The sequence below is a fragment of the Anguilla anguilla genome, chromosome 12 (genome assembly GCF_013347855.1).
Source record: "Anguilla anguilla isolate fAngAng1 chromosome 12, fAngAng1.pri, whole genome shotgun sequence".
Taxonomy (NCBI): domain Eukaryota; kingdom Metazoa; phylum Chordata; class Actinopteri; order Anguilliformes; family Anguillidae; genus Anguilla; species Anguilla anguilla.
In genome coordinates this window covers 15,134,196-15,155,021 of record NC_049212.1, presented here as the reverse complement: position 1 = coordinate 15,155,021, position 20,826 = coordinate 15,134,196, and the positions used below count along the sequence as shown (strand labels likewise).

Below are 20,826 nucleotides of genomic sequence, written 5' to 3'. Positions count from 1 at the left end.
AAGCAAAGGACGCCTTGGAAAAGATTTCCTTTTTAATTGGCCCGATAAACAAACCCCACACAGTCCGCACGCATAAATGTGTAAGGCAAAGAAAAAAGTACCAATTGTGTGACATGGTCCAGAGCGTGTGTGCGCGCGTGCGTCTGAATGAATCGTGTCTGGTTGGGAAGGGCAAGGCCAAGAGAACGGGGAGAGAGAGAGTGAGGGGATGAGAGTACGTGTAAGCATGTAGGAAGAAGATGGAGGAATTATCTTTAACAGACAGATGAAACACAATGAGCAATAACAATAGCATAGCACTACAACATAGTAAAGGTGCACTGTTATGCACGTATTGTATTCCAACCAGACAAATGCACATATAGAAAAGAGACGGTGCATACCTGATTCTCAAAATAGTTCTGCAGGGTTCCCGTGACCTCCCTTGTGTATTGTTCATCACAAGCCTGCACTGTTATAAAGTGTATGGTTTATAGTTAAAAACCTTCAGATATAGTGAGAAGAGTTGATACTAAATGATGAACAGGGAAGCATGACAAGGATGCAACAAAAAACAAGGGAGATTTTCACTGGCTGCTTTTCATTGGTCGCTCTGATGACCAGGGCCACTGACAACCAATCCTGCCAATATGTTCACTTCTCTTTTTTGGGGACCTATCATTAAACCTTTTTATTCACATTAGCTACAATACGAAACTGTTACAATAATGTCAAACACAGTCTATTGATCCCAGAGGGATTGCATGCACCAGCCGGGCACCAGGCACATGACTAAAACCACTGTGAAAATACACTATGGGCACGGTGTTACGGTCTATCAGCACAGAGGTATGCTTACAGTGAGCACACAGGTACCGGTCATTCTGAACACACCAATACTGTACATCTGTGGTGGCCTTCCCGAAAGCCGCTCGACGCGGAGAACCTCTTTAAATGCCTCTTACGACCATTCTTAAAATAACGTGGGTTTCCCAAACACATTCATAACGAGTGCCCCTTTAGTTCACTCGTAGATTAAGCGTTGTCTAGATCAGTTTGCTTGCAGCAAAGAACCTCTTTACGATTCTTCTTGCAGCAGTCGGCTTTGGTAGCACAAACAATACACATGCGCTTTAGAATCATGTGTAAAGTGTAGCAGCCTCGTAGTCATTCGTTTTCACGTATACTCAGAGTAAATATTGTAAAAAATTTAAAGTAAATACCGATAAAATAAATATTGTATTTGAATATCATTTGGAATGACACTGTATTAAATTGAACATGCCAATGTCACGTTTATAACTTGATTATTTTTTATCCAATTAAATGCATTTAATAAGCAAATGATAATCGAATTATTCACCTGTAAAACTGTAAACACAAGGCCAAAACATTGCCACCCCTGCATTGTGGAGAATTGTCTAAACCGTAATGGCTGCACTTCAGAGAATCGTGCACCAGAACCAACGGTGCAGAAACATAGAAGAACCGCTGCAATCAGGGTAAACTTTAATCCACGAGACCACTTCACGGATGAAGCCAGGAGTGGGTGATTTTCGGGAAATTTTCCTTAATTATTTAGCCTATTATTACTTAGACATCGGTTTATCAACTACTCATGCTGTAGCGAGAACGCGCTTTGCAAAGTGTGTTAAATTCCTTTTAACAGTCCGCCTAACGATTGTGTTTGGGAAACCCACTCAAAGAGAGAGCATTGTTGCTTAAGAACCTCGTAAACACACTAATTAATCCTAAAATCCAACTTTATCAGGAAACACACCCCTGGCCACTTGAGTTCCTGTCCAGAGTGTTCTGTGCGCACGGGTGCACTTTCCCTTGGACATGGTTACCTCACAGACAGCATCACGGCAAACAGTAGGATAGATAGTTTGCTTTTAAGTAGCCTGAACACCTGGGTTTTTAACAAAATCACAGATATTCTTTTCTGAGTGCCACAATATTACACTGTAATTCAACAGCAGTCATAAGACTGTTAAAGGGATATCGCACTTAGGTATAACAAAGTAATTTTGCAGCGCTTACCCCATTTGCGTAGTGTGATTAGAAGTCCGTCCCAGCCATTACCGGTAGCGCCGTTTCTCCTGATTATCTGGTTCCCATTAATTTTCACCTCACCGAAATTAATCGTTTTAAAACACAAACTATGGAGGATAATAGGTCGATAAAACAGACTACTAACCTCAAACGGTCCCAGGTTTTTTGAATATCTGATGTATTTTCGACGTTTTATTGCCTTATAAGAAAAATAAGATACGTAAAAAGCTTTATTTTAACCCACATGGGCGCATGCATTTATAAAAAATTTTTAATTACGACTGGTTGTATTTCTATGTAGCCAAGAACCCAATCTGAAAATAGTTTCTCAGTTTATAGCAAACCTAAATCTGAAAACAGCTTCTCAGCTCATAAAAACTGAGACCGTTCGATGTTAGTATTCTCTTTTTATCAACCTATTATCCTCTAAGCAACAAGATTAAAAGGTCGCAAAAATGAAGGGGAGTGAACTGGGAACCGGAAAACCGGGAGGAACAGTTGCTGCCATTGACGTTAACAGGGACAGCTGATGTTGCCACTATTCACGCTATGCTATTACAATGTGGTAAGCACCACATAATAGTTGTGTTAAACCAAAGTGAAATATAGCTTTAACCCCCCAAGCCTTGTGCAAATCTCCATTCAACAATGTTGAAATTACATATTATGTACACACACACATTGCGCACACACACGCGCACGCACGCACACTCACTCGCGCACGCACATTCACTCTCTCTCACACACATACAGATTAAGATAGTTTTCCCACAAGCTTTAAAGTCAAATACCTGGAATAACAAATACATATGAAGGCACATATTAGTTTCAAGAGAGAATGAATTGCATCGTTGTAGTTAGTTATGTTGTGTCTGCAGTATAAGTCTTTAGTAGCTCTTGTTATAGGCTGGCAGTGATGGAATGGCTGCTCCATATTTGGGATAAAGTCATATTGTCTAGATATCACAACTTGGCACACTGATCATACTTGTTTGAGTGCACATGCATGTGGGCATGCGGGTGTGCATGTGCACATGCGAGTGAGTGTGTGTGTGATTATGCACCTTTTAATTCATTTGTTGGCAACATTTGCTGAAAAACACAGTGTGGATCCCGTTCTGCAGTTTCCAATGGAGACATTTCTTAAATTAAAAAATAACCATAAAAAGGGAAACAGGCCCCCTCTGGAGCAGCTGGCAGAGAAAATCTTTGGTGGAAATTGTCCTGGAATCATCTACACTGGTATGTTTATGCTAGTTGGCTTTCCAGTAAAAACGGCCATTTTTGTATTTATTGGAGAAGAAATCTTGATTGCAGATGTGACATAGCAATTCCATTGATACCCACCCAGACCTCACAAAAGATTCCATGGATTGCATGTAAAGTGTGTATGTGAAAAAGCACTTCAGATTGGCGGGCCTTCACTGGCCTGTAGCTGAAGATTAAATAATTCAGTGTCATTAAACTTCAATAGCATTAAAGTTAGCAGTACACAAAAATGGGTCCTTTCATCAAGGGACTGTTACCAAAAAAAACAAAAAAAAAAAAACAATAATCTCTCCATTGGCAACACAAGCAAGGCCTTGTTTTAAGCAGCAAAGCCGAGAATTTTGGTATAATTTTGTTTCTGTCCTCCCAGAACTCCCTTTTTCATCCATGCTGAAGCACATAGAAAACATGGCAAAGAGAAAGTCTAAAATGAAGGTATTTGTGTAAAAAATAAAATCAAATACAAGTAACAAATGAAAGGCTTTTCCCAGAACTGGGAGTTAAGGTCCTCGTAACGACGCAATGGTCTCAGGTTACTCTGCATCTCCCTGCTGGATCTGTTTGTCATCAAGCTTTTCGAAAAGCCGCTCCTTTCTTCTTCAGTTCATGAACTGCGTGTAGCCCTCGGCCCCCGTTACTATGACGTCCATCCATATCCTCATGGCCTCGGGTGAAGGAGCCACCATGTAGTACAGCCGGTCGTGGGTTTTCACGCAGAAGGTCAGAGAGGGGTTCGGACTCTGAAACCAAAAGGAAAAGGCAGAGTGTCACTGCAGAACATACAGTGCCCCCCCCTCAGAGCCTGTTCTAGTCTGGTGCATTCTTCTGGCCTAAACGTGCTCCACCAACTCAACCAGGTCGTGTTCCAGTTACTGCGCTTCTGGCTGACATGTCTCTGTGGCATTCTGTATACGTGCGATGTACACTAAGAATATGAAAAAGTTCAATCTAAACAGCTGCAATAGATAATATCCAAACAGGAGCAAATACACACGCCGTATCACGGCACAGTCAGCTTCTAACTGTGGCCCAAGAAAGCTCTTCTACAACCCAAAAGTATTTGAATCGTATAGATATTGACTCCATCTGTTTAAAAATACATATTGAAACACATGAGCTTAATTCAAGCACAAGGGCTTTAAGGGGGCGACTAGATTCCACCACGCCACTGACAAAACAGGGCCTGTGTGTTGATGTTATTTGCGCACTGCACACTAGAGATGGGTACGAGTAATAGATTGATGGATTGTCGGATACATGCCTACTCTGTGTTTTTCATTTTCTCAAAAAGGGTATGCATGCAGAACTATGTGTTGGAACTTGGTTCCATTTATTAATTTATCATACAGTAGCCTATGTAAAAATTAGAATCATATTCAAATAGAGGATATTCTTTCATCTAATATGAACCGAATAAAGCAAATACATATTTTGAAGGGCGTGTTTTGATTGCAGTTATGCCTTTTGTCAGTTAGCCATATAAGCGGAATAGTGCCCGAGCCGCTCAGCATGGTGTAGTTTGAATGCCCTGTGCTGAGGGAAACTGCCCAAGGCGAATTTACTACCTCCGTCAATTGTAATGAAAACATGCCCTTCTAAATAGGAGATTCCACTGCAAATGAAATGTTACTTAAAGGCATACTATGCTGGATTTTTTAGCCTTGTGTTTATAATCTGATGAGAAACACATTTTCAACATACAATAATGCCAAGTTACTCACACATACAAAGCACTAGTCATTAATTACTAAAGTCATTAATTCAAACTAAAAAAATCTAGTCCCGCCATTAAAATAATTGATATAAAAATTACGGCAATACTGTACGAGCAACAATATTGACTTTTATATCAAGAAACATGCAATCATTCACGTTACAGAAAGGCCGGGCTGATAAATACATTATGTATTTTATTTGGATTTCATAAATATAAATAAGTTCCCTGCAAAGATTTCACATATGCAAAACCAATAATTTAAATGTTTTATTTTTAGTTAGAGAGTAAGTCAGTGTAATGAGTTTAGAGGTTTGCTTCAGTCCGAGGGTGGAATTGAACCCGGGTCTATCACTTGTCCAAAAAGTTCCATAGGCTAGTGAGCTACGAGGGAAACAGACATTGGAGTTGCAAAGTTCTGTTCTTCTAATCGTTTGCACTTATAAATTTAAGTGTATATATGTTAATTTTGTGTCTGTATCCAATATTTTTACTGGCTGATGTACCTAAATGCCCAATGGGGTGACGTATTCTTTGTGGGCTTGGAGCATTTGTGATGATGTAATCAGGCAGGAAAAGAAGACGAATAAGAAGAAGGAAAAAATGCTAAATCCCCTGAGTTTGGAGCTTTATTGTGTGGACGACTGGACGTGTGAAGTTGTTTGTGAATTCTGTCTGTTAAAATGGGGTCATGTGGTCATTGCAGTTATTTCTGTAGGGAAAACCCTGAAAAGCGCCAGACTCTCGGTGCTGTATAGATAAGGCGCATGCCGACCCACCAAACCATAAATTGGCGGCCTTTAAGTATTCCAGCAAATATCCCATACCCTGTAGGCTACCACTTAACAACGAATGCAACTTTCTGGTACCACAACCAGGTTACCTAATACTAACATTCATTTTGGTTTTAAGTCAAACTGGTTTCTCAGAATGCTTGTTAATCTGAATAGCTAGGCTAGCCAACTACTGAATTATATTCAAAACAGAGGCTGAACTATAAACATAGGTCAAGCTATAACTAGACTAGCTGCTCTCTATACAGTCATTCATGGACATCAAGCTGACACTGTTGCAATTTCTGATGATTCTGTAACTATTAGCTTGCTTACTCTTACAAATTCCCACTTTATTTATCAAGTCGGACTGATGTGCATTAATTTAGAATGGTGATTGAACTTTCACAGGCACTACTCCATAGTTGAGCGTATATGGAAAAATAATTATGCGCATCCCAGCCAATCAGAACTTAGTACTCAGCCAAGCCGTTGTATATTGGTTTTGTGGGCATGTAACATTTGTGAGTTAAGAATAAAAATATTTGTATCATATCTGACACAGTCTGTGTTTATTGACACAATAAACTAAGCATTAGGACTTTACTATGATGGCAAAACTTGGGTACTTGGGTGCGTTATCATGAGTGCAAATTACCATCCCGACTGCACACAGCTTTGGAGTAAAAAGAGCCTGTGTGATGTGGGTGAGTGTTTGGTGTGTGTGTGTATGTGTGTGTGTGTGTGTGTGTGTGTGTGTGTGTGTGTGTGCGCGCGTGCGTGTGTGTATATGATTGTATGAAGCACAGACTGCACACAGTTAGTAAAGGAGAGACACACCTCTCTACGGAACTGAGGAGGCAGCAGATCAGAGATGTGCTAGAGGGAAATGGATCAGAGAGTGAAAAACACAGACGCATGCATGTGAGCACACACACAGACACACACCTAAACACACACAGACACACACACACAGAGCCCTGCTGTATTGACACTTGTGTAATAAGAATGAGATACAACAGTAGTATTATATGAGGGGAATATATATTCACAAATATTAGGCCACCTGTGGTGAAGAATTCCACATTTATTGAACAGCAAACCAATGTATAAACATTTTTTTTCAGTTTCCTCCTACAATAACACATAAAGATGAGTTTTATTTAAAAATAATCTTAAGAGACACAACTTTCCTCAAAATTAAAATGATTTAATTACAAATAAACAAATTATTGGAAGTCTATCCAATCACTGCAAAAGGGGGGTGGGATGGAGGTGGAGTGGTAGTTAGATTATCTACCTTAAGTTTTTTTTTTTCTTAAACCACAGGTAGCCTTATACCATTGGCCTGTAGTGTAAGTAAAATAGGCACTAAAGGTGCAAAAAATATGGCAAAGAAGACGGAGTTAGACTTAGATGTGCTGGACATCTAGGCCTAATGAACATGGCAAGGGTATTCCCCGTGAGCAGTTGCAAAGAAGCTTAAGATTTCCAGGTGCAGTATTCAGTACACACTTAGAAGGGTCTGAGCTGAAGGGTATTTATGTAAACAGGAGAAGACCAGGAAGATCAAGAGGCAGTAGACAAATATCCATTGTAGAATAGCACCAAAAAAACAGGAAGAACTCACTGCAGCAAGAGAGAAATCAGTTCTCCTGTAGTAGTGGTGCAGTTTTAGGACAGTTTCTCTAGCTAGACAACACAAGATATTTGTCTTCTGCCTCTTGATCTTCCTGGTCTTCTCCTCTTACTGCCCATAAGTTGGACCCTTCTGAGTGTGGAAATCTTAAGCTTCTTGACAATTTCTCACTGGGAATAACTTTTTTTGCCACAATGTTTACATGGATCCGCACATCTAAGCCTAACTCCTTCTTAGCCATATTTCTTGCAACTTTAGTGCCTATTTTACTTGTACTACAGGCTAAAGTTATAAGGCTACCTGGGGTTTTAAAACTTAAGCTAGATAAGATTTCACTCATTTTAATTATCCCTCCACCTCCCTATACCCCCCACTTTGCAAAATGACTGGATAGACTTTCAATGATGAATTCAACTGCAATTAAAGCTAAAGGAGGCAATTTCAATTTTTAAGCAAAAGTCATTGTTTTGTGTTATTGTAGGTAGAAAAATAGAAAAAAATAAATGCTTGTACTTTGGTTTACTATTCAATAAATGTGCATATATAAACTGAATTTTTCTCGACCTAAAGCTTTTTTTTTTTAAACTACAGGTGGCCTAATACTTTTGACTTGTACTATATATATATATAGTACACAGTGAGCCCCATAATGTTTGGGACAAAGACTTTTTTTCTGTACTCTAGAATTTTAAATTTGTACTCAAAAAATTCACGTGGCTGAAGTGCACACTCTCAGCTTTTATTTAAGGGTATTTTTAAACTTTTTGGTTTCACCATGTAGATCACTTTTTATAGACTCCCCATCTCAGTTGACAGTTCCAGGATGTATTTTACAGCAATATGTGTAAAGAGCCAATGTAAATATCCTGCCTGTTAATAAGCCTCGAACAGGAAGAACAAGTTTAGGAAGAGGCAGAAGCACCATAATCGGCATAGTGAAACTGGGGCACTGTACATATTATGCAATGAAAAAAGGTGCATGGCAGGAAGGCCCTTTGTATAGATGTAAATGCATTTCTCTGCAGTCAAACTGCTTTGCTGGTTCCTGACCCATGGAACTTTGGTTTTGGCAGTTAGAGAAGGGGATGGGGAAGAGATGAGTACTGAGGGACATGCAAGGAGTCTGGGACACACACACACACACACGCACACACACACACTTAATTAAACTCACACACAGACACATGCACACACATACGCACACATGCATAAGCAGACAAATGCGCAGACACAAACGCACACACATAACACAAATACATACATTGGCCAAACTGAGATTGAAAAATCCTTTCTGCGAAGCAGCCGGTCGGAGTAAGAGTAAAGGGGATGAAACAAGGAAATGGAAAAAAGAGAAAGGAAATGGAATAAGTTTTCAACTGAAAATAAAGAAAATCATTTCATGAGATAAAAAATGAAATGAAACAAATGAACCATATTGTAAATATGCATCAAACACAAATTAAAGGTACATGAAATAAAGAAGATCTTCGTTATGCTATATGAAAATGCATATGAGCATGAATGCCTGACTTTAGAATCAGTTGTTCAGAGGTTACCAGCAAAATCCCTCTGCCTCTTTAAAAAAAAGCCAGTCCCACACACACGCACACACGCACGCACGCACGCACGCACACGCACGCACAGAAGGCTCTTTGTATAATGCAAAAGGCATCAGTCTGCGCTGCGCCCCCAGCGCTTCATTCTCAGACGGGCGTGTGAGGAAGAGTGAGGTCCTGTGTGGTGGACGGCAGTGGCGAGCAGCGTACTGTACCTTCGTGGCACTGCGCAGGTGATCGTAATACACCTCCTCAATGGCCTGGAAGTAGATCACTCCCTTCAGCTTGGTCTCATGCTTGTCTGGAGAGAAGGCAGAATATTTCATTCTCATTCAGATGCGCGACTAAAGCACCACACACAACGGAGGAGACAGACCCAGAAAATTGAGAATTTTAAACAAAAATAAAAAAGAGGAGTCAGAAGGTGCATCTGAAGTGCTTGAAGGCACTTTTTACTGACTTTCCTGGTACGGAGTCGCCCTTCCAATGAAGGCTTTTTAACGCATGCCTCCTCTCATAATTCTTATTATTTTAAAATCATAACCGTTACTATGCTTGTGCAGGCGCTTAATAGGTGTCTGTGCACAGAACTAGGGCTGAATAAAACTGATATTCCAAGATTCCCATCCTTTTAAATCCCCGTCTCTGAGATAAGACCATTTGATCTGGATAAAACGGCATCTACTGTATGTTTCTCCTTTCCACATCAAAAAAGGGCAAGACTTAGGTGGTGCAGAACTTATTAAAGGAGTCTCTGTAATCCTCCGAATCTTTTGCTTCCACATGCCGTTTCATTATCGCTGAAAACTGAATAACTGTTGTGTCTCCACTGCTATGATATGTCAGTGTGCCAGGAATGGCTTTTCTCCGCGAAGCGTACACAGCACGATAGCATTGCAGCGTATTTCATCATCATCATCAGATATCATACCCGATGAAGCGGAGGAGGCCGACACACTACAGGCAAACAGAAGGCAGGCGCTTTAAACTCGCACAATCCAATAACAGCACCGGGGTTTGTGGGGAGAAACAGTTTGAAGTTGGGTCTTGGTGGAGCTGCAACGGATCATTCAGAACCCCCAGACCTCGAGCTTCTACCCAACACAGAGCAGGAGTCAGAGCTCCCGTAATGCCAGAGGGTTGCATCAGCGCAGGGAGGAGGAGGAGGAGGGGGAGGAGGAGGAGCCTTACCCACGTAGTAGGAGAACGTCCTCCTGAGGCGGTCGAAGACGAACCAGCGCTTCTTCCAGGACTTGATCTTGCCGCCCATCTTGACCAGGTAGCCCTTGCACATCTTCTCGGTGAGGATCACCTGGTAGCAGGTCTCTGCGTTGTGCCCAGAGGACTCGATGTGAGAGCGCAGGTCAAACTCCTCCTTGCGGATGGGCAGGTACCGCGTCATGGGACGAGCCTGTTTAAAAAAAATAAAATAAATAAAAATCACGTGATATTTTATACATAATGTTAGTGTTTGTGCAGACAACACACACAATGTGAAAAATTTATAAAAAGCTGTGTATTTTTTAATAGTTATTTTTCAGTTACTTCTAACGTACAACCGGGAAGATGCAACTTATATGGGCATGGCTGTGATTGGTGTAACTACAATGGGTGTGGCTATGACAGGAGAAACCCGAGATGTGGGTAGATGAGATTGAAGTAACTGAGAGAGGCATGGCTGTATCTGAGGTTGGCAGGGCAGTGATTGGTGGAACTGAAACTGGCGTGGCTGTGACTGGTGTAACTGAGATGTGGGTGGCTGAGATTGAAGTAACTGAGATTGGTATGGCTGTGACTGGTGTAACAGAGATGGACATAGCTCTGATTAGTGTAACTGGCATGGCTGTGATCGGTATAATAGTTGGTGTGGTGATGATCAGTGTAACTGAAATATGTGTGGCTGTGATTGGTGTAACTGTGATGAGTGTGGTTGTTATAATTGGTGGGCGTGGCGATGATTAGTGTAACTGAAATGTGTGTGGCTGTGATTGGTGTAACTGAGATGGGTGTGGCTGTGATTGATATAATTTGTGGACGTGGGCGAAGGTTAGTGGAACTGAATGTGGTGCGGCTCAGATGGGCTCCTGACCTGTGAGAAGTTCCTGGCCCTCATCTTCACCTCCTTCTCCACCAGCTGCTGCCTGTGAACCGTCTCGTCCTGCAGCCGCTTGTCCACCTCCTCGCGCCTCCTCCGCTCCTCCTCCAGCAGCTGCCTCCGTGTCTGCGTCTCCTTCTCCTGGATCAATCACCAAAACCACATCCCCGATAGCAAACCCTCACCAGATAGACCCCTCCCACTGACACACCACGCCTCCACACCGCCACTGTTAAAATGGCATGGTGATACCTGTGCATGCTATGAAGGTGATGAATCTACGAAAAACTCACTCGACTCTCGATTAGTTTGGCCTTCTCCAGCTGTGCCTCTTTCAGCATCTTTTCCATTTCTTCAATCTTCAGGGCATCCATTCCACTAGCACTGCGGAGACAGGCACACGTTTATTTACACAACTTATTAGGGTTACAAAGCAATTTTAAAGCGAACAAAATAAAAAAAACATAAAATTGTTCCTGCTGGAAAACACCGTAGAGGAAATGACTTTACAGGTCTTGTTAAATAAAGAGGGAAAATGTATTTCCTGATGTCATTAGTGTTGTTTCATAACTGCCTCCAACCTGGACATGTTGTCAGGGGAACAGGCCGAGTTGCCGGTGGAAACGCTGGTGTCCATGCTGTCGGAGCTCTCCAGGCTGAGTGTGTCATAGGGCCGCTCCCCAGCGGGCGGCGGCTGGTGGTGCAGGATGGAGTGGTGCACCATAGGAGGCCCAGAGGGCGGGAAAAGGACGTTGAGCTGCGTCTGAGAGCCCCGCAGCGCCTCCCACTGGCACTGCGCCTCCACTGCGGCCTTCTGCTTCAGCTCCGCCAGCCGCCTCCTCTGCTCCTCGATCACCTGCTGACCTGGAGGAGCACAGAGGGGGCGTGAAGCAGGGGTCTGGTTCCTCCCACCACCACTTCGCCATGGAAACCACCGCGCTCAAGAGCTCTCGCATGCCAGCAAACACCCTGTCCAGCGAGCCCTCTTCCGCTGACCCTGCCTGCTGTTCAAACCCCATTACAAGCCCCTCCACCAGCCCTGCTGTACTTCCTCTTCCTCTTCAAGCCCCTCCCACACCATACCAAACCACCACCAATTCTCAGCATTAATTCTGCGTGATAATGTGCAGGTTAATGCCAACCAAATCCACATGTACACACTCTTTATTGCCCTTTCGCTCTCGCTTACTCTCTCTCTCTCTCACACACACACACACACACACACACATATCTTCAACAACCTTCTCTGTCAGGCTAATATGAACACAGGCGTGCCCATATCAGCGGTCAACTGTGGAAAAGCAATAAAAACAAATGTGCATCTGCAAGCATCCACGAATGCATGCTAGACATAACAAGCCTAAATCAGCCTCAGCTGCGTACATGGCATAATGAATCACAAATGAACTGTGACTCTACTGAGGATCACTGCAATAAGCTACAGTCAGCACAGTCATGCCTCATACATACATAGTCATTCATGTATGTCCATGTGAAAAAAGCATAAATGCGAGAGTTACCAGCACCAAAGCTTATCAACAAAAAAAGGCGGATAGAAACCGATCAAACACATAATTCGACCGAATGTACAAATCCCTCCGATGTAACATGAACCCTCAGATCTAGATGAAGATGGACAGACATCTCAGAGAAAAGCAAAAGAAAGAAAGAGCATGCATGCGATGAATTCTCCTCTGTTGCAGAGAAAATCTGGTTATCTGGTTACAACGTGGAGAGAACACGAGGCAAAGGTGAAACCAAACCCATTCCCAGACTCAAGTGCCTGCAGAGTTTCTACCTGTGACAGTGTCGTTGGTGGAGGAAGATTCAGACGTGGAAGGCATGGATTCTGTGAGAGCACAGAGTGACAGACAGACAGACAGACAGACAGACAGTGTGACAGACAGAACAACACAGCCGTTACAGCAGAGGTCGTGAGGACGGAACTGACGGGAAACACACGGAACAGGTGGGAACATTCAGGTGACCTGTAGCTCAGAGAGTCAGGAAGCGCAGCATTGTAGTTTCCACATTAATCTGAATGAGATTTCCAAACTACTGTACGTCCTGTTTAAATGTTTCTTTAGGGTCACTCTCTGGAGAGGTTTTTCACTGGACAGGTTAGTAAGTTTCAATCAACCGGTTGGTGTCTTTGGAATGTCTGACTGAGCTGTGTAGCAGTGAGCTGTGTATTAGTGGGTTGTGCATCAGTGAGCTGTGTATTAGTGGGTTGTGCATCAGTGAGCTGTGTATTAGTGGGTTGTGTATCAGTGAGCTGTGTATTAGTGGGTTGTGTATCACTGAGCTGTGTATCAGTAAGTTGTGTATCACTGAGCTGTGTATTAGTGGGTTGTGTATCACTGAGCTGTGTATCAGTAAGTTGTGTATCACTGAGCTGTGTATTAGTGGGTTGTGTATCACTGAGTTGTGTATCAGTAAGCTGTATATCAGTGAGCTGTGTATCAGTGGGCTGTGTATCACTGAGTTGTGTATCAGTGGGCTGTGTATCACTGAGTTGTGTATCAGTGGGTTGTGTATCACTGAGTTGTGTATCAGTAAGTTGTATATCAGTGAGTTGCGTGGTAGTCCTTGCCTTTCTGCTGCAATGCCAGCTGTCTCTTGGTCTCGATGTCCTGCAGAGTGGTGGCCAGGTTACGTGGCAGGCTGCCAGTGTGGCTGGGCGTGGCCAGGGGGCTCTGAAGGTGTAGTGGCAGGGTGGGCAGAGCAGGGAAGGACCAATTAAACACACAAGAGGTTAAATTAATGAGATCCAACCAAAATATGACTATTTTAAACCTAATCCGTGACAACACTATAATATTTTATCAGTAACATGATTTTAAGTAGTATCAGATTATGAGTAATGACAGAACCATCTGCAATGACAACAGAATATCAGACTTCATCATGTTTACAAATGTAAGTAACAGCTGAAAATGTATATTAAATATTTTGAAATATTTTGATTGTCTGGTTAATCTGTGACAGTGAAAACTGAGTTGACCATTTCTAACATAATTCATTACAAAAACCCAATTAACGCTTTTCATGACATGTGTCTGCGATAATATGGACTATGCAAGCATTATGAAAGCATAATGCTGACAGTGTTGGAGCATCAGGAGACAAGCAGAAATAAGGAAAACAAATAGCTGTTTAGAAATAAAACCATTGAGTATGCATTATATAAGGAGCACGGTGAGTTCTTTTTGAAGCACTCTTGGCTAGCATGCAGACCTTGCTAGGCATGCTACGGCTCATTGTAGCAGCGCTGTACTGAGGAGACGATCCCGCACTGGCTTTGGGGTGCGCTGCAGACGACCCGGCATCACTGTCCAGTTTGGAGCGGTACACCTAGCGTGGTCAGAACATGGGTCAAAGTTAAATAAGCCCCACTTATTTTCAATACCCGATTCATGTATGACCCAGTGACAGAGAGCACTTTGTCTTTATTGCAGACAAGTCCCAAATACAAGCAATCGTTGAAGACAATTTCCCGTCCGGCTTTCAGCCCAGCAGCACCTTTCAGTTCCTACATCCACACCTTTCTATACAGTGAAAAACATCAATGCATTTGTTCAGACAAAGATCTTTAAAAAAGCACTTCATCATGAGAACCGCATTGCCTCAGAATCCCTGTATTTCACTTACAAGGAAAACCTTTTTTTTTCTCCCCACAAAAAAATTCCATCTGTAGAACTCATTTCATTTCAAATGATCAAATGATTGCTTGCAACAGGCAAAACAAATATTTGATCCACGAAACGTTCAGCAGTCCGAACTCAGAATTGGGCTTCTGATTGTTTATCGACAGGGTGAGCCTGTGGTCATTTTGTTTTTTAGAGAGAGAGTGAGACTGAAGAGGATTCAGAGCAGTAAAATAAAAAGATCATATGAGATTACAGCGAACATGCGAGGAATGGGGGGGTCGAAAAAGCAAAACATAAAGCCCAGGCCTCATTGACAATGCAGAAACTATAAGACACCTGTGCCTGGAGAGAGATTCTCAGTCATACCCAAGGCTTCAGAACGAGTGAGAGAGAGAAAGAAAGAGAGAGGTAGAGAGCTGCCTGTGAGCATTACCTGCCCTGGTCTGCGTGTAGAGAAAGACTTAGCTGGGAGAGGGGGGGGACAGGGCTGACTGGGCTCCCCAGCTGCCATTATCTCCTGGTACCAGCGCTCTAAATCAAGAGGGGGGATGTGAGGCCTACTCCTCTCAGGCTGGCACCCAAAGGAACAGCAGATAATTCAGGAGGCGTGGAGCGAGGAGACAGGAGGAGAGAGAGGGAGGCAGGGATGCAGGGAGGAGACAGGGAGAGGTGGACAGGGAAAAATAATGAGGAAGGAGCCAAAAAATGGAAATCAGGAGAGAGAGAAACAAGAATGTTAATGGGGAAATAAAAATGTTTGCCAAATGAAAAATGGCTGAGAATGAAATTTTCACAAATGAAATATGGTCCCTTGTCAGCACATATCAGATATGTAAGATGCCACATGATGATCATTTACTGCCACCACAGGTTCTGACATTCAATTTCACCTTCAGTGCAGAAAGCTGGATATGCACAGTGTATTTCTGTTTCCGTAAACATAGTAAATAATCACCCATATCCTCAGGCTCGATCAGAAACTTCATTCTTAAAGGCAAAATTTTCTTTGAACAGAGTGAATTTTACTGTAGCCAGCTACTGTGCACTGCGTTCATATTGTGCTACCTCATACAGCATAAAGCAGGCAGACCTGAAGAGAACAAAGGAGGCATTATACAGGTAAGAGGGAAGGAGGGAGAGGAAACACACCTCAACAGAGGGAGACAGGGAGGAGCCGTGTGGAGGGGTGTGGCAGGAGAGGGCAGAGTCTGAAATGACAGACTGGAATGATTGGACAGGAGATGTGGGGGAGGAGTCAACCTTCGGCATCCCGAAGATCTGGCTTAATTGGCCGACGGTGACGTAATCCTTTCCACCCAGCCATACAGAAGGAGGCAGAGACAGGGCAGGCAGGAAGCAGGAGTAAGAGGGGCAGAAAATGAGATTTCAATGTTAATTGAAGAAAATAAAACTATGTGGAAAGGGAATTTTAAAACACCATTTTATCACTCAATTATCACATACTTTGAGGTACCCATCACCCAGACATGTACATTATTCATTATTCAATCCAAAATAATTGTCCATTCCACAGTACTATATTTCAACTTTCATGTTACATGGAGTCATTATGCTACAGTCCAGAGTAGAAAATGACTTCAGCTGCTCATGAAAATTCAAAGAACAATGCATCTGAAATTCATCAACTATGCTTGTGATAAGAAATCAATCAGATTTCACAAACATTTCCATCCCAATTGAACTATACTTTTTTCCCAGGAGGTCAAGCGCACTGATGATCGTTATCTGCGCAGATGAATCGCATAAATCACTCTCAGAAACATGTGAATTACATCATGATGGAGTTCATCATGTCTCGCAACGAAGCTCACTCAGTGCCCACAGCAAAGGAAACAGCAGTAAGCGAAGGAGAGAGAGAGAAAGGGAGGGAGAGAGACAGCCAAGGTACCTCGCTGAGGAGAGCTGGAACTACGGCAAGCGGAGTGCAGTTCTGAGCAGAGCTGGCGATTTGGGTGTCATGGCAACCGTTCCCATACATCTTATAGACATCAGAGAGCTTCAGATACTCCTGAGACCCAAAGCCCAAAGCAGCCAAACAGGACGAGAGGCCGTCAAATCACGCACTCGGACAAAAACACACACATGCACGCACGAGTGCCCATAAACACACACAGGCACACGCACATGCACAGGGACACACACACACACACACACACACACACACATGCACACAGGAAAATCTCTTGCTCCCAAGGTAAGTCTCTTTCCATATGTTTGTTGAAATATTAATCATGATGTACACATTTCATATCTAGAATAATGTATGAAATGGAAACTTGGGACTTATCAATTTCACTGCATGTACTGCTTAAAATATTCTGTAGCCATGTTCCAAATAGAGTAATTATTGTAATTCTTAATGAAATGCTCATCATTAACTATTAGAGGGAATTACATTGCAAAATTGCACACAAAATTATGTTTTATTCTGTGGAGAAAAAGAAATGCATGATAGGAAAGGCTGAGTGTTGGAGGGCTCCCTGTATCGGTACTGTACTCCTCAAATGCGAACCTAATTCAGTATATATGCTTTCTTAGACTTCCCATCAAAATCTACCAGCAATGACACATCTGTGCCCAATCTGGTAATGAAATACAAATATAAAGCTTGATGCAAGCATAGAAAAATACACGGCCCTCTTTTTGACATTAATTTCTAAGCACAGAGGCTGGGTGTCACCAAGTGCCAGTAGTTAACGAATGGTGTCATTCCTCAGAGAAATATCTTGTTTGTTAATTTAAAAAAAAAGAAATTCAGAAAGCAGTTACTTTTCATAGCACAAAAATGTATTTGCGAGCAGTCGTGATGGAAAAAATCAAGTTGCCTGTAAGGGCAGCCAATTGTTCCAAATGCTTTACTCCTGCCCCCTAGTGGATGAAGATGAATTTCCTGAATGGACCACTCCTGGATGCTTTTATGACATACGTTATAGTGAAGTACACAGAGCACGATGCTGTCCTCCATACGGACCATGATACGGAGATGATGCCAATAGTTAATACATACTGAATACATACTGTGAGTAAGCACCAAGGTTCCAAGCTGAAAGTTCAGCGTATAAAATCAGGCTTTAGCCTGTACTGTATAACAGGCTTACACAAAGTATAAGTCAGGTTTTAGCCTGAACACACTGAGCATAAATCAGGTCTTAGTACTTTTTCCAGTTTCATTATCCTGCATGACAGGCCTCCATGCCCTACTGGATGAAGAATTATTTCAAACCACAAGTCAATAAACCAAAGCTCTAGAACCAAGCACAAGGTCAAACTCACACAAGGGAAACTGTGAACTTTGTTCTTCTAGCAAACAGTTACCCAACCCCTCAAGCACACGCACACACACACACACACACATACTCTCTCTCTCTCTCTCATGCCGTTTCTGCACAAGCAATAAAAAATGTCAAAGCAATCCAATATAATGTATAGCACACTCTATTCAGTAGGTGCAATGGATACATTTTAAACCAGGCTTGTGAAAGCAAGTAATTAATTGTATTAGAGGGCTTTTCACAGCATTCAGTTTAATGGGTCTTTTATTAATCTTCTGAATGTTATTGTGAAGTGGGTTGCCAGGGGGACTGAGAACTCAGGCCACATGCATTGACAGTTAGATTACCTGGTGAGGCCTGCTGGGATATATTTGGGAGGAGGAAGTGTATAAGTGGGAAGCAGGAAGTTGGCAGTGGGAATGCTGGGAGTGGACTTCCTCTAACAGGTCAGCCTCGCTGATATGAAGCACTTCCTGTTCAAATTTTTAAAAAGTCAGGAGCCATATCTTCAATATTCCACTTCCCTCTGAAAGCCCTTTGACGATTTTTGGCAGTGGTTTATATGAGAGTGAAATAGTCCACTATAGTCCACAGCTGATAATATGAGGATTCCAGGATCTTCACCAGATGGAATAACTTTAAACTAAAAAGGATTCCCAAACAGAGACCAGGCCATGCTGAATGCCCTCACGTGGACTATATTAATCAAACTCTGACACTACCAGATCAACAAGCACACAGCACAAATGATCATTAAACAAACACACTCAATTTTCAATCCTGACAGGGTCAGATTCTGTACATCCAGTGAGAAGAGAAAATAAACTGAAAACATGTACAATGATTATGGACCAATCACAATTTGTCTATGATAGAAACAGCTTTTCCCATGCTGAGTCACTCCTGCTGAAGAGATTCCTGTTAGTCCATCCTTTCTCACATTCAGGTTACTTTAACTGTAATACCAGGTGTGGCCAGCAGGCAGTAAAAGAAGATTGTCTCACCTCCTTCATGGTGCTGGCGCTCTTGGGGAAGGCCCTCCCCCCAGTGAGGCTGAGGTAGCGCTTCTCCAGGAGCGACAGCCTCTCCTTCTCCTGTGGAAGAGCCAAACACACAGAGTCAGTGCAGTAAGAGAGCCAAGAACTCTGCCCTGCTCACGGCTGATCCCAGATCAGCCACTGCCACACATGCCTAAAGGGAGCGGCTCTGAGGGCCTCGTAAGGGGAATATTGATGCTGTCCCCATTTTGAAACTGCGATAGCTGTAGCACTCTGAACTGAAGTCGTCACATGGGAATACATGTGGCTGTGTTACAGGCTATTGAAGAGCAAGGCCCAGGGATGGAGTTCATTACAAAGAGTGAGAAAATGGAGGACGAAAAAGGAGGCAAGCATCCTTCTACCCACATTGCGAGTGGGAACAACTTGATTTATTGCTGATCAATGTGTTATTGCAGTCCTATACATAACTAAACATAATCTATATAAGCATAGTGGGGTATGCATGTATATGCATGTATATATCCCTGTGTGCATTAGTATATATATATATATATATATATATATATACTTGTGTGCCTTTGTACACAGCTTTATACTGTAAATGAGTGCATAGCTTTGTACATGAAATATCACCTTATGAAGCAGCTGCAGGGCGTGGTTCTTGTCCTTAGCCAATCGCTCACACTCCTGGGTGGCCTGAAGCCCCAGTTGATTGGCTTGGCTCTCAAGTGCCGCCACCTTTTCCTGTGGATCGCAGAGGAAATGATTCATTGCTCAGAACAGAGGCCCAAGTTTGATAACTCAGCCTGTAAAGCAGGACCCTTAAGTCCCAGAACCTTCTGCACCAGGTGGGTCGCTTGGTACCTGCAGGACATCCTAAGAAGTGATGTCTCCAAGTCTCAAATGCAAACCTAGCACACAGCCTTTAGCGTGCGACATTACATAATAATACAATCACATAGCAGACACAGTGCCACTTACAAAAGTAGAGAGCATCAGATGAAGGTTGAGAAGATAGACAGAAGTTAAGAAAATATTTCACATAGACTTTTGGGTAAAGCCTGTATTTTACTTAGGCATCTCTTTGAACAGCTCCCCGAGTCCCACTATCTTTAATTAGGGCTTCTCCTTGAAGAGGGCGGACTTTTGAAAACTGCCTCTCTCTGTCCAGAGGGGAACACATTTCATTACATTACAGGCATTTAGCAGACTTAGACATTGCATCCATTTATATAGCTGGATATATACTGCATAAACTGCATAGTGGGAATAGAACATGCAACCTTTAGGTTACAAGACCAGGTCCTTACTCATTACACTAAGCTGCCCACTCACTGCCGGTGCAGCGATAGTGCAGCAGATAGACAGTGTATTGTACCTTCCTATGGGCCACGCTGGTGTGGTACTGCGCTCTCTCCTGCAGGAGCTGTTGGCTGATCGTCTCTCTCTCCTCCTCTAAGCTACTCTCTTTCTCCAGTTGCTGGAACTCCAAGTCCTCAAACCGCTTCGTCTCGCACTCCAAGGCCTCCGCTTCCTGCAAGCCCCCCCAGACAGCCCCCACAAACAGTCATCATGCAGCCCACAGGGTCACCACCGGGCCCGGCAGGCTGGGGGGGGGGTCCGAGGCCTGTGCTCGCTATTAGCGAACATGGCCCCACAAGCAAACGTAAAATCAACAGCACCAATGCACCTCAAACCAGTGGCATCACCAGGCCAAGTAACCCCTGTCCTGACATTTCAAACAGAGGGAGAGAGGGAGGGAAGCAGAGGGACACAGAGAATGTGTGTGTGTGTGTGTGTAT

The 20,826-nt window shown here is 43.0% G+C and overlaps 1 protein-coding gene across 9 annotated transcripts in view; it reads right to left on the bottom strand.

Annotated features, from left to right (window-relative positions):
• Positions 1-17: 17 nt before the first annotated feature.
• Positions 18-20,826, bottom strand: part of phldb1b (pleckstrin homology-like domain, family B, member 1b) — a 71,457-nt gene continuing 50,648 nt past the window's right edge. For 3 of the 9 annotated variants that reach the window (XM_035384158.1, XM_035384159.1, XM_035384164.1), the window contains 17 exons: positions 20,403-20,558; positions 19,658-19,768; positions 19,028-19,117; positions 16,640-16,759; positions 15,880-16,038; positions 15,164-15,301; positions 14,318-14,434; positions 13,674-13,776; positions 12,879-12,929; positions 11,662-11,944; positions 11,374-11,464; positions 11,075-11,221; positions 10,177-10,396; positions 9,201-9,286; positions 8,691-8,720; positions 6,631-6,669; positions 3,903-4,043 (listed from right to left, as the gene is read on the bottom strand). In XM_035384158.1, coding sequence (XP_035240049.1) covers positions 3,903-4,043; positions 6,631-6,669; positions 8,691-8,720; positions 9,201-9,286; positions 10,177-10,396; positions 11,075-11,221; positions 11,374-11,464; positions 11,662-11,944; positions 12,879-12,929; positions 13,674-13,776; positions 14,318-14,434; positions 15,164-15,301; positions 15,880-16,038; positions 16,640-16,759; positions 19,028-19,117; positions 19,658-19,768; positions 20,403-20,558 — 2,082 coding nt within the window. Of the gene's footprint in view, positions 4,044-6,630; positions 6,670-8,690; positions 8,721-9,200; positions 9,287-10,176; positions 10,397-11,074; positions 11,222-11,373; positions 11,465-11,661; positions 11,945-12,878; positions 12,930-13,673; positions 13,777-14,317; positions 14,435-15,163; positions 15,302-15,879; positions 16,039-16,639; positions 16,760-19,027; positions 19,118-19,657; positions 19,769-20,402; positions 20,559-20,826 lie in introns of all 9 variants that reach the window. The other 6 variants (XM_035384156.1, XM_035384157.1, XM_035384161.1 and 3 more) reach the window with 6 other exon arrangements.